Source organism: Scyliorhinus torazame, chromosome 6, assembly GCF_047496885.1.
Source record: "Scyliorhinus torazame isolate Kashiwa2021f chromosome 6, sScyTor2.1, whole genome shotgun sequence".
In the NCBI taxonomy this organism is placed as follows: Eukaryota; Metazoa; Chordata; class Chondrichthyes; order Carcharhiniformes; family Scyliorhinidae; genus Scyliorhinus; species Scyliorhinus torazame.
This window is the reverse complement of record NC_092712.1, coordinates 76770492-76782870: the sequence shown is the minus strand read 5'-3', so window position 1 is coordinate 76782870 and position 12379 is coordinate 76770492. Positions and strand designations below refer to the sequence as shown.

Genomic DNA, 12379 nt, shown 5'->3' with positions numbered 1-12379 from the left:
CCGCAATTCCACCAACCTTTGTGTCATCCGCAAACTTACTAATCAGACCAGTTACATTTTCCTCCAAATCATATATGTATATATATATATATATATATATATATAAAAAAAAGAACAGAAGTCCCAGCACTGATCCCTGCGGAACACCACTAGTCACAGCCCTCCAATCAGAAAAGCACCCTTCCATTGCTACTCTCTGCCTTCTATGCCCTAGCCAGTTCTGTATCCATCTTGCCAGCTCACCTCTGATCCCGTGTGACTTCACCTTTTGTACCTGGCTGCCATGAGAGACCTTGTCAAAGGCCTTACTGAAGTCCATATGGCCAACATCCACTGCCCTACCTGCATCAATCATCTTTGTGACCTCTTCAAAAAACTCTATCAAGTTAGTGAGACACGAGCTCCCCTTCACAAAACCATGCTGCCTCTCGCTAATACGTCCATTTGCTTCCAAATGGGAGTAGACCCTGCCTCGAAGAATTCTCTCCAGTAATTTCCCTACCAGTGATGTAAGGCTCACCGGCCTGTAGTTCCCGGGATTATCCTTGCTACCCTTCTTAAAAAAGGAACAACATTGGCTTTTCTCCAGTCCTCCGGGACATCACCTGAAGACAGTGAGGATCGAAAGATTTCTGTCAAGGCCTCAGCAATTTGCTCTCTTGCCTCCTTCAGTATTCTGGGGTAGATCCCATCAGGCCTTGGGGACTTACCTACCGTAATATTTTTCAAGACGCCCAACACCTTGTCTTTGTGGATCTCAATGTGACCCAGGCTATCTACACACCCTTCTCCAGACTAAACGTCCACCAATTCCTTCTCTTTGGTGAATACTGATGCAAAGTATATTTAGTACCTCGCCCATTTCCTCTGGCTCCACACATATTCCCTCCCCTGTCCTTCAGTGGGCCAACCCTTTCCCTGGCTACCCTCTTGCTTTTTATGTACGTGTAAAAAGCCTTGGGATTTTCCTTAGCCCTATTTGCCAATGACTTTTCATGACCCCTTTTAGCCCTCCTGACTCCTTGCTCAAGTTCCTTCCTACTTTCCTTATATTCCACACAGGCTTAGTCTGTTCCCAGCCTTCTAGCCCTGACAAATGCCTCCTTTTTCTTTTTGACGAGAACTACAATATCTCTCGTTATCCAAGGTTCCTGAAATTTGCCATATTTATCCTTCTTCCTCACAGGAACATGCCAGTCCTGAATTCCTTTCAACTGACATTTGAAAGCCTCCCACATGTAAGGTGTTGATTTACCCTCAAACATCCGCCCCAATCTAGGTTCTTCAGTTCCCGCCTAATATTGTTATAATTAGCCTTCCCCCAATTTAGCACATTCACCCGAGGACCTCTCTTATCCTTGTCCACCAGCACTTTAAAACTTACTGAATTGTGGTCACTGTTCCCAAAATGCTCCCCCACTGAAACTTGTACCACCTGGCCGGGTTCATTCCCCAATACCAGGTCCAGTACAGTATGGGAAGGTTTTCTTGACCAATATGTGGAGGGACCAACTAGAGAGCAGGCCATCTTAGATTGGGTAGTGTAATGAGAAGGGAACCATTACCAATCTAGCTGCACGAGACCCTTTGAGGATGAGCAATACAACATGATAATTTTTTATCAAGATGGAGTGAAGTAGTTTATTCAGAGACCAGGGCGTTGAATCTTAATAAAGGAAACTATGAAGATATGAGGTGCGAGTAGGCTTTGATAGTTTGGGGAGAGATACTTAAAGGGATAGCAGTGGATCGGCAATGGCAAACATTCAAGGAATGCATAAGAGTAACAACTGTTTATTCCTGTCTGGCACAAAAGCAAAATGAGGGCCAATCGATTGCTTACAAAGGAAATTAGAGATAGTATCCAATCCAAGAAAGAAGCATACAGATTGGCCAAGAAAAATAATGGCCGTGATTCTCCGACCTCCCGCCGGGCCGGAGAATTGGCGGGGGGGCTGTGTGAATCGCACCACACCGCCCCGACGCCATTCTCCACCGGGCCGCATGGAGAATCACCGCAAACGGCTGTAGTGGCGATCCTCCGGCAGCGCCGCGATTCTCCGGCCTGCATGGGCCGAGAGGCCGTCCGAAAAAATTTGAGTCTGTAGCCAGTTAAAATGGCTAACTCCCGATTAGAATGGCCAAACCCCGATTAAAAATGGCAAACGGAAGAGGTTGATGGGAAAATCAGCCAACAGGACTCAAACAGGCAGCTGCAGGCAAAACTGTGTATTCGCCTCTGTGGAGGCGAGACAGAATCGATACATGCAGCCATCAACATAACACACCAGCCACCTGAATATAAATTAGCAATCCCCGGGAACAATGTGCAACAAATTAGACGCGCAAAGCTAACCCAGACTTTTCGGCGCCAGCAGGAGCCTACACAATGAGAGGTGAACGACCACCCCAAAAGCGCCCATCGATCAAGGAATCGCTCCAGCATTGGAGAATATCGAACCAAGTGATTGGGACAAAGTCCAATCACTTAGAACCAGGTACAGGGTCCGCCCCGAAAGGCGGGAAGCCCCTGGGGACTATAAGTATAGAGTCCAAGCTCAAATCGACCCTTCTTCTCCTCTCCGCACCCTTCGAGACCCTTCTGCTGACCTTCTACAACAGCCGCCAGAACTGCAAGTCTTACTCCAAAGCTCACTACGAGATAGGCACTCCTGACTATCGACCTGTACCCGCTTTGAATCCCGCAGGCTCAGAACCCATACGAAAGGCCATTCGTTTCCCTGACCTGGTGGGCCATTTCCAAAGTTAAGTATTGGCCTGTTAGTTGTAGTAAGTAGCTTAGAAGTAGAATTAATGTATAAGTATTGACTACTGTATCTAATAAATGTGCGTTGATTTAACTCTTACTAAGCGGTGTGTTGGATTATTGATCATTACTTGGACTTGAACCACGTGGCGGTATCAGAAAGATACCTGGCGACTCAAGAGCAAAGGTGATAGAACAAGAGCAATTAAACTAAGGCTAAAACGAGCAACAAGTCCCGCCAGCGCTCTGGGCCGGCGGGACCTCGGGGTTCGAAGAGTCCGGGCCTCCGTAGTGGCCTGGCCCGCGATCGGGGCCCACCGATCGGCAGGCTGGCCTCTCTGGTGCGGACCACTTTCCTTTCGCGCCGGCTCCTGGATCCCTGCGTCGACGCGTGGACCGACAGCTGAAGCGACATGGGCCGCTCCAGCACTGTGCTGGCCCCCCCCAGGACCCGAGAATCGGGTCTCGGATCCGGTGCCGAAGTAAAGTATTCCTGTTTTGGCGCCGGCATTCTGGCGCCGGACCAGAGAATCGTGGCCAATAGCTTAGAATTCCGCAAAAAGGGACCAAGGGATTGATTAAGAAGGGGAAAATACAGAACGAAAGTAAGCTTGCAGGGAACATAAAGACTGACACTAAGAGTTTCTGTAAGTTCGTGAAGAGAAAGATTGGTGAAGATGAAGCCCCTACAAACAGAAATGGGAGAATGTATATTAGGGGACAAAGAAATGGCTGAGCTACTGAATACATATGTTGGTTCAGTCTTCACAAAACAGGACACAAATCAAATACCAGAAATGTTGGTGAACACAGGGTTTACAGAGAGGAAGGAACTGAAGATCAATATTAGTAGAGAAATGGTATTGGGGAAATGGGAAGAATTGAGGGAGATCAATAATAGTAGAGAAATGGTGCTGGGGAAATTGATGGGATGGAAGGCTGATAAATCTCCAGGGCCTGATAATCTACATCCCAGTATACTTCAGGAAGTGGCTCTAGAAGTAGAGGATGCATTGGCAGTCATCTTCCAGGATTCTATACACTCTGGAGCAGTCGTTACAGATTGGAGGGTAGCTAATGTCACTCCAATATTCAAACAGGGAGGTAGAGAGAAAACAGGGAATTATATTAAGCCTAACATCGGTAGTGGGGAAAATTTTCGAAACCATTATCAAGGACTTTATAGCGGAGCATTTAGAAATCAGTGGTAGGATCAGACAGAGTCAGCATGGATTTATGAAGGGGGAATCATGCTTTGTCAAATCTATTGGAATTCTTTAGAGATGTAACTAGAGAGTTGACAAGGGGAAGCCAGTCAATGTGGTATATTTGGACTATCAGAAAGCGTTTGACGAAGTCCCACGTAAGAGATTATCGTGCAAGATTAAAGCGCATGGGATTGTGTGTGTGTGTGTGTGGGGGGGGGGGGGGGGGAAGAGAGGAGAGAGGAGGAGAGGAGAGGATGGAGATGGATAGAAAACTGGTTGGCAGGAAGGAAACAAAGAGTAGTAATCTTTTCAAATTGGTCCTTTTCAAATTGGCAGGCAGTAACTAGTGGGGTGCCAAAGGGATCTGTGCTGGGACTCCAGCTATTCACAATATATATTTATGTTTTGGACGAGGGAACAAAATGTAACATCTCAAAGTTTGCAGATGATACCAAGTTGGGTGGGAGGATGAACTGTGACGAGGATGCAGAGATCCTTCAGCAGGATCTGGACTGGTTGGATGAGTGGGCAATTCAATGGCAGATGCAATATAATTTGGATAAATGGGAGGTTATTCACTTTGGAAGCAAAATCAAGAAGGCAGATTACTACCCGAATGGCTGTAAATTGGGAGAGGTGTGTGTGCAGCGAGACCTGGGTGTCCTTATGCACCAGTCGCTGAAGGTAAGCATGCAGGTGAGGCAGGCGGTAAAGAAAGCAAATGGTATGTTGGCTTTCAATGCGAGAGGTTGAGTACAGGAGCAGGGATGTGTTGTTGCAATTATACAGGGCCTTGGGAGAGTAGAATAGTGTGCGCGGTTTTGGTCTCCTTTTCAGAGGAAGGATGTTCTTCTTGAGGGTGTGCAGTGAAGATTTACCAGGCTGATCCTGTGATCCTGGGGGGTAGCTCGACGTAGATTGACTAGGTTAGGATGTTTTTGCTGGAGTTCAGACAAATTGGGGGCGGGGGGGGGGGGGGGGGGGGGGGGGGGTTTATCTCATAAAATTCTAACAGGACTAGATAGGGTGGATGCAGGGATGATGTTCCCGATGATGGGTGTGTCCAGGACCAGGGGTCACAGTCTGAGGACTCAGGGTAGACCATTTAGGACAGAGATGAGACGACATTTCTTCACCCAAAGAGTGGTGAGCCTGTGGAATTCATTACCACAGGAAGTAGCTAGGCAAAGACATTGAATGCATTCAAGAGGCGGCTAGATACGGCAGTTGAGGCAAATGGGGTCAAATGTTATGGGGAGAAAGCAGGATCAGGCTACTGAGTCGGATGATCAGTCATGATCGTGACAAATGGCAGAGCAGGCTCGAAGGGCCGAATGGCTTCCTCCTGCTCCTATCTTCTATGTTTCTAATTCAACTTTATTAATTTTTCAGTAAAGCGCCTTCTCCTCATTTCTCAAAATGTAGGAACACAAAAATAAAGCGTGGACAGGAAGAGCATTTAGCCACAGCTTCCAACACAAGAAATAGGAGTAGACCATTTATCCCCTAGAACCTGCACTGCCATTCAATAAGATCAAAGCTGATCTGACTGTGGCCTCAACTTTACTTTGTTGCTGCCCCCACCCTGACGAAGTAGACCTCCTTGTAGATTAAAAATCAGATTGAATGGATTCAATGATCCACTGTTCCCGTGCAAGAGAATTCCAAAAACTAACAAATCTCAGAAGGAATTCCCCCTCATCTCAGTCTTAAATGGGGAGACCCCTTATTTTTAAACTATGTCCCCTAGTTTGAGATTCCCCACAAGGGGCAACATCCTTTCAACATTTGCTCCAATTAGCCTCTTCAGAATCTTGTTTCAATAGTGTCTTATTTTCACATCTGGAAATCACTTTCCCCTTACCACAGAAAAGCTAGGATTATTCCAACCAACCAGTCCTTCTCATGCTCATTCAGCAAGGTTACATTCATGAGTAACATTTACTACCTTTGACAATATAAATTGCTGTATATTTATTTTCACCAACAAACTAGTTGTTCATACAAGTGCGCATTGCATTTAGAATCACACTTTACCTACTAATAAAACAGTATATTGGGAGAAATAGAAACAACCTGCATTCCAATGGAGCTCACAACCATCAAGTGCTGAAACCATAATGCTGGGTTTTACGAGGAGAAAGTCCTTTTCCTCCCCGTTTCATTGCAAACTTTAAAACCTACTAAAGGAAGTTCAGATTTTCATGATTCCTAAAAGTTGAGAAAAATAGCTCCTCAGAAAATTAAACATTAATTTCCATTTATATTTTTGCAAAAAATAGAATTTCTGCTTCATGTTTATCCCATATTTTCAGAAACAAATGTGCTGTCACAAACATTCTGCTCAAACTTCCACACAACGACAGTCAATTTACATATAAATTTTATTAGCATCTGCTGAAGTATACTAAAAGAAAGACTTTGCAGACAGCTGTATTTAAGTCAGTCTTGGATTTCTCAAAATAATGAAATATTACATGCCTGAATTGCAATGCAATCACATGTTTATTGGATAAATTACTGTTTGAGTAATCACAGCACATACCACTATTGTGTGTTGAACCAGTGCCACTGCTTTTGCTGGAGACAGAGGTACTACATGGCTGGGTCCCAGGTTGTGCTGTTACGATTCGATTTACACCCCGATACAGCTTTCGGGAGAAGAGTTCATCACCATCATTGTCCTGAAGGGTTGGTGATCGGGGTCTGAAATGCCGCCACCGACATTCCTTAATGTTTGCTAGAATCTGCGTGAGGTCTCTAGAGGGGCGATCCGAGGTATTTATTTGTGAGGTATTGGCAAATTCATTAATTGGAGAGTGGGGTGGGGAAGATAGTATCTCAGGATCCAACTGATGAAGAACAACATCATTTTCTGTGTGCGCTCGGTCCAACAAAACCCTACAGGAAGAGGAAATGAAAGCACCCATGAACGTGGGATATTAATTCAGTATATGATTCATTACAAGGATTCTACCAGAAGTCAGCAAATAAAAAAAAAACCTGACATAGCTTCATTTAAAATTAAGAAAGTTGTTAAAGCAACAAAGTACACCACAGACATAAAATCAAAATCCTGAAAATTAGGAACCAGTGCAAAATTACTCACTTAAAAGCAAAATACCGCGGATGCTGGAAATCTGAAATAAAAACAGAAAATGCTAGATAAACTTGGGCCTGGCAGCATCAGAAGTTCTGTAGAAGGGTCATTTATTTCAGAAACATTAACTCTGTTTTTCTCCAAAGATGTTGCCAGACATGCTGAGTTTATCCAGCATTTTGTTTTTATTTCAAAATTACTCATTCCTCAGTTCCACTTTAATAATATTGAATTCAGAAATAACTTTGTCTTGGGGCGGCATGTGGCACAGTGGTTAGCACTGCTGCCTACAGCACGGAGGACCCGGGTTCGAATCCTGGCCCTGGGTCACTGTCAGTGTGGAGTTTGCACATTCTCCCAGTGTTTGCGTGGGTTTCACCTCTACAACTCAAAGGATGTGACGGGTAAGTGGATTGGCCACGCTAAATTGCCCCTTAATTGGAAAAAAAATAATCGGGTACTATAATTTTTTTTTTTTAAAAAGCAAAATAGCGTTGTCTCTATTGCAATTGTTTAAATAGAATTCTCTGCAAACGATATGCCCTGCCAAGGAATCCGACACGAAGACTAACAATGTTACCAAAGACTGTTATTAACATTGGACTGTACTTCTCCATGAGAAAATACTATTAATGACATTACAATGTTCTCTATTACTGATAAAATGGTCAAATCAAATCCCTATTAACTGCTGCACATGACAATCCAATCTGCTACAAGTTACATACTATGATGTTGCATATGCAACAAAACCCAACCCCTCGGTGACTTCCGGTTGCGGTGATGCCTTGCTAGCCGCACGCTTCGGCGGCTCCAGCTCTGACGGCCCTTCGGGCTCTTTTAAGAGCCCCAACGGGGAATTTTTTGACGACGCAACCCGGTGTGGAGTGTGAGAAGGGTGTCTCCCCCCCAACGAAGGAGGAAAAAACCGGCGGCGGCTGCAGCGCGAGGAATCGTCGACCAAAGGGTCAGAAAGAGAGAAGCACAAGATGGCGGCGGAGAAAGCACAGGCGACATGGGGGCCTGAGCAGGATGAAATTGTGAGACGGTGCGTGGAGCTGCTGAAGAGGGAGGTGCTGACCCCGATGCTACAGGCAATTGAGGGGCTCAAGGAGACACTAAAGACCCAGGAGACAGAGCTCCGCGTGGTGGAGCAGAAGGTGACAGATATTGAGGACGAGTGGCGTCATTCTCCAACCCCCCGCCGGGTCGGAGAATGGCCGTAGGCCGCCGTGAATCCCGCCCCCGCCGAAGTCTCCGGTACCGGAGATTGGGCAGGGGCGGGAATCTGGCCGCGCCGGTTGGCGGGACCCTCCGCTGGATTCTCCGGCCCGGATGGGCCGAAGTCCCGCCCAGAAAATGCCTGTCCCGCCGGCGTAAATCAAACCTGGTATTTACCGGAGGGACCAGGCGGCGTGGGCGGGCTCCGGGGTCCTGGGGGGATCTGACCCCGAGGGGTGCCCCCACGGTGGCCTGGCCCGCGATCGGGGCCCACCGATCCGCGGGCGGGCCTGTGCCGTGGGGGCACTCTTTCCCTTCCGCCTCCGCTACGGCCTCCACCATGGCGGAGGCGGAAGAGACTCTCCCCACTGCGCATGCGCGGGAAACTGACAGCGGCCGCTGATGCTCCCGCGCATGCGCCGGGAAACTGTCAGCGGCCGCTGACGCTCCCGCGCCGCATTTCCGCGCCAGCTGGCGGGGCAACAAACGCCATTTCCGCCAGCTGGCGGGGCGGAAATCCCTCCGGCGTCGGCCTAGCCCCTCAATGTTCAGGCTAGGCCGCCAAAGATGCGGAGCCGCACCTTTGGGCCGGCGCGATGCCCGTCTGATTGGCGCCGTGTTTGGCGCCAGTCGGCGGACATCGCGCCGTTGGGGGAGAATTTCGCCAGAGATCCTGGGCCTGGCGGTTAAGACACAGACGCACGAGGCACTTCATAAAAAGTGTACTGAAAGGATCGAGGCCCTAGAAAACGGAGCGCGAAGGAAGAACCTTCGGATACTGGGTCTCCCTGAGGGTGTGGAAGGAATGGACTGTGGAGCTTATGCAAGTACGATGCTGAGCTCACTGATGGGTGCTGAGGCCCCTACGGGCCCCTTGGAGGTGGAGTGGGCACATGGGATCCCGGCGAGAAGACCAAAAGCGGGAGAATCACCCAGGGCGATAATCGTGCGATTTTACCGCCTTAAGGATAGAGAAGAGGTCCTGAGATGGGCTAAAAAGGTGCGGAGTAGCAGATGGGAGAATGCAGTGGTATGGGTGTACCAGGATTGGAGTGCGGAGGTGGCGAGAAGGAGGGCGAGCTTTAACCGAGCCAAAGAGGTGTTGCATAAAAGGAAGGTGAAGTTCGGGATGCTGCAGCCGGCAAGACTATGGGTCACGTATCGGGAGAGACACCATTATTTCGAGACGGCGGAGGAAGCATGGACCTTTATCAAAGAGGAGAAATTGGATCGGAACTGAGGGACTGATGCTGCAGGAAATGTTATTGTTAATGTTATGGTTGGAGTTAATTGAGAAGTAAATTGGGAAGGGGGGAGACATTGGGAAATGTGGGCGCCGGTGAGGGGGGAAAGACGGGACATAGTTAGAGAATGGGGAAGGGGAGGGGGAAGGGAAAGGGAGCTGCGCCATAAGAGGCGGGTCAGGTAAAGGGATGTTCCCGCGCCAGAAAGAATAAGGCGGGAAGACAGGCGCAAGGGAGTTCCCCACACGGGGGGGTCGAGGAGTGAGCAGGAGTAGCCGGGGTCAGTTGAAGTCAGCTGACTTACGGAAGTAATATGGGGGGAGCAATCACGCTAGAAAGAGATCTAGCGGGGGGGGGGGGGGGGCAACTGGGTTGCTGCTGCGGAAATCCAAAAGGAAATGGCTAAAGAGTGGGTGGACGGGGATGGTGTGCGACGCTGGGGGAGCGAGCGGGAGCGAGGAGCCGGGATATGGGACTGGCCTAGAGAAGGTAATGGCTAGTCGACACGGGAGGGGGGCAGGCAGCCCCCTAGTGAGGCTGATCACGTGGAATGTGAGAGGCCTGAACGGACCGATAAAAAGGGCCCGAGTGCTCGCGCATTTGAAAGGACTAAGGGCAGACGTGGTTATGCTCCAAGAGACGCACTTAAAGGTGGTGGACCAAGTTAGGTTAAGGAAAGGATGGGTGGGACAGGTGTTCCACTCAGGACTAGACGCAAAGAATAGAGGGGTGGCTATTTTGGTGGGGAAACGGGTAGCATTTGAAGCAAAGAACCTCGTAGCAGATAGCGGAGGTAGATATGTAATGGTGAGTGGCAGGCTGGAGGGAATGGAGGTCGTGTTGGTTAATGTGTATGCCCCAAACTGGGATGATGCGGGATTTATGAGACGGATGCTGGGGCATATACCGGACCTGGAGGTAGGAAACTTGATTTTAGGAGGGGACTTTAATACGGTGCTGGACCCGGGGCTAGATAGATCCAGCTCAAGGACCGGAAGAAGGCCGGCAGCAGCCAAGGTACTTAAGGGGTTTATGGACCAAATGGGGGGAGTGGATCCATGGCGATTTCTTAGACCTAGGGCTAGGGAGTTCTCCTTCTTCTCCCATGTCCATAAAGTGTACTCCCGGATAGATTTTTTTGTTTTGGGAAGGTCGTTGATCTCTAGGGTGGAAGAAGCTGAGTACTCAGCCATAGCGGTTTCGGACCATGCCCCACATTGGGTGGACCTGGAATTAGGAGAGGAAAGGGAGCAGAGAACACTCTGGCGATTAGAGGTGGGACTGATGGCGGATGAGGGAGTGTGTGCAAGAGTGCGGGGGTGTATTGAGAGATACCTGGAGGTCAATGACGACGGCGAGGTCCCTGTGGGAGTGGTATGGGAAGCACTAAAAGCGGTGGTCAGAGGAGAGCTGATCTCCATTGGGGCCCACAGAAGGAAAACAGAGGCCAAGGAAAGGGAAAGATTACTGGGGGAGATTTTAAGGGTGGATAGGGAATTTGCAGAGACCCCGGAGGAGGAACTGTACAGGGAGAGGAGACGACTCCAGACGGAGTTTGACCTTCTGACCACCAGAAAGGCGGAGGTACTGTGGAGGAAGGCACAGGGGATGAGGTATGAATATGGGGAAAAGGCTAGTCGCCTGTTGGCTCATCAATTGCGAAAGAGGGCAGCAGCGAGGGAGATAGGAGGAATTAGAGACGAAAGGGGAGACAAGGTGCGAAGGGCAGGAAAGATAAATGAGGTGTTCAAGACCTTCTATGAGGGACTGTATAGGTCTCAACCCCCAGAGGGAGAGGAGGGGATGCGGCAGTTCCTGGACCAATTGAGGTTCCCGAAAGTGGAGGAGCAGGAGGTGGTAGGCCTGGGGGCACCGATTGGGGTGGACGAGGTTATTAAGGGACTGGGAAGCATGCAAGCAGGGAAGGCCCCGGGACCAGACGGGTTCCCGGTGGAAGATTACAGAAAATATGTGGACTTGTTGGCCCCGTTGATGGTGAGGACATGCAATGAGGCCAGGGAAGGGGGGACTCTACCCCCGACGCTGTCGGAGGCGACGATATCGCTAATTTTGAAGAGGAATAAAGATCCGTTGCAGTGCGGGTCCTATAGACCTATTTCATTATTGAACGTGGACGCCAAATTGCTGGCAAAGGTACTGGCATCGAGGATAGAGGACTGTGTCCCGGGGGTGGTGCACGAAGACCAGACAGGGTTCGTAAAAGGGAGACAACTGAATGTTAACGTGCGACGACTATTAGGGGTGATAATGATGCCCCCAGTGGAGGGGGAGGCAGAGATAGTGGCGGCAATGGATGCAGAGAAGGCATTTGATAGGGTGGAGTGGGAGTATTTATGGGAAGTGTTACGGAGGTTTGGGTTCGGGAACGGGTTTATTAGCTGGGTTAGACTTCTTTATGGGGCTCTAACGGCAAGTGTAGTTCCAGGTCGACAAAGATCGGAGTATTTCCGACTATATAGGGGAACAAGACAGGGATGCCCGCTGTCTCCATTGTTGTTCGCGTTGGCAATTGAACCTCTGGCCATGGCGTTGAGAGACTCCAGGAAATGGAGAGGGGTGATTAGAGGGGGAGAAGAACACCGAGTCTCGTTATACGCAGATGACCTATTGTTATACGTGTCGGACCCAGCGGGGGGGGATGATAGAGGTTATGCGAATTTTGAGGGGGTTCGGGGATTTCTCGGGGTATAGGCTAAACATGGGGAAGAGTGAATTATTTGTGATACATCCAGGGGACCAGAGTAGAGAGATAGAAGGCTTGTCTCTAAGGAAAGTGGAAAGAAACTTCCGATACCTGGGGATTCAGATCGCTAGGAGC

General features: G+C 49.0%; 1 protein-coding gene across 3 annotated transcripts in view; it reads right to left on the bottom strand.

Annotated features, from left to right (window-relative positions):
• The window catches only part of LOC140424848 (enhancer of polycomb homolog 1-like), a 328895-nt gene that overhangs the window by 39568 nt on the left and 276948 nt on the right, over window positions 1-12379 (bottom strand). For all 3 annotated transcript variants that reach the window (XR_011947709.1, XM_072508345.1, XM_072508344.1), the window contains one exon: window positions 6521-6876. Coding sequence is in view for 2 of the 3 variants with exons in the window: in XM_072508345.1 (XP_072364446.1) it covers window positions 6521-6876 (356 nt within the window). In the remaining variant the exon portion in view is untranslated. The remainder of the gene's footprint in view (window positions 1-6520; window positions 6877-12379) is intronic.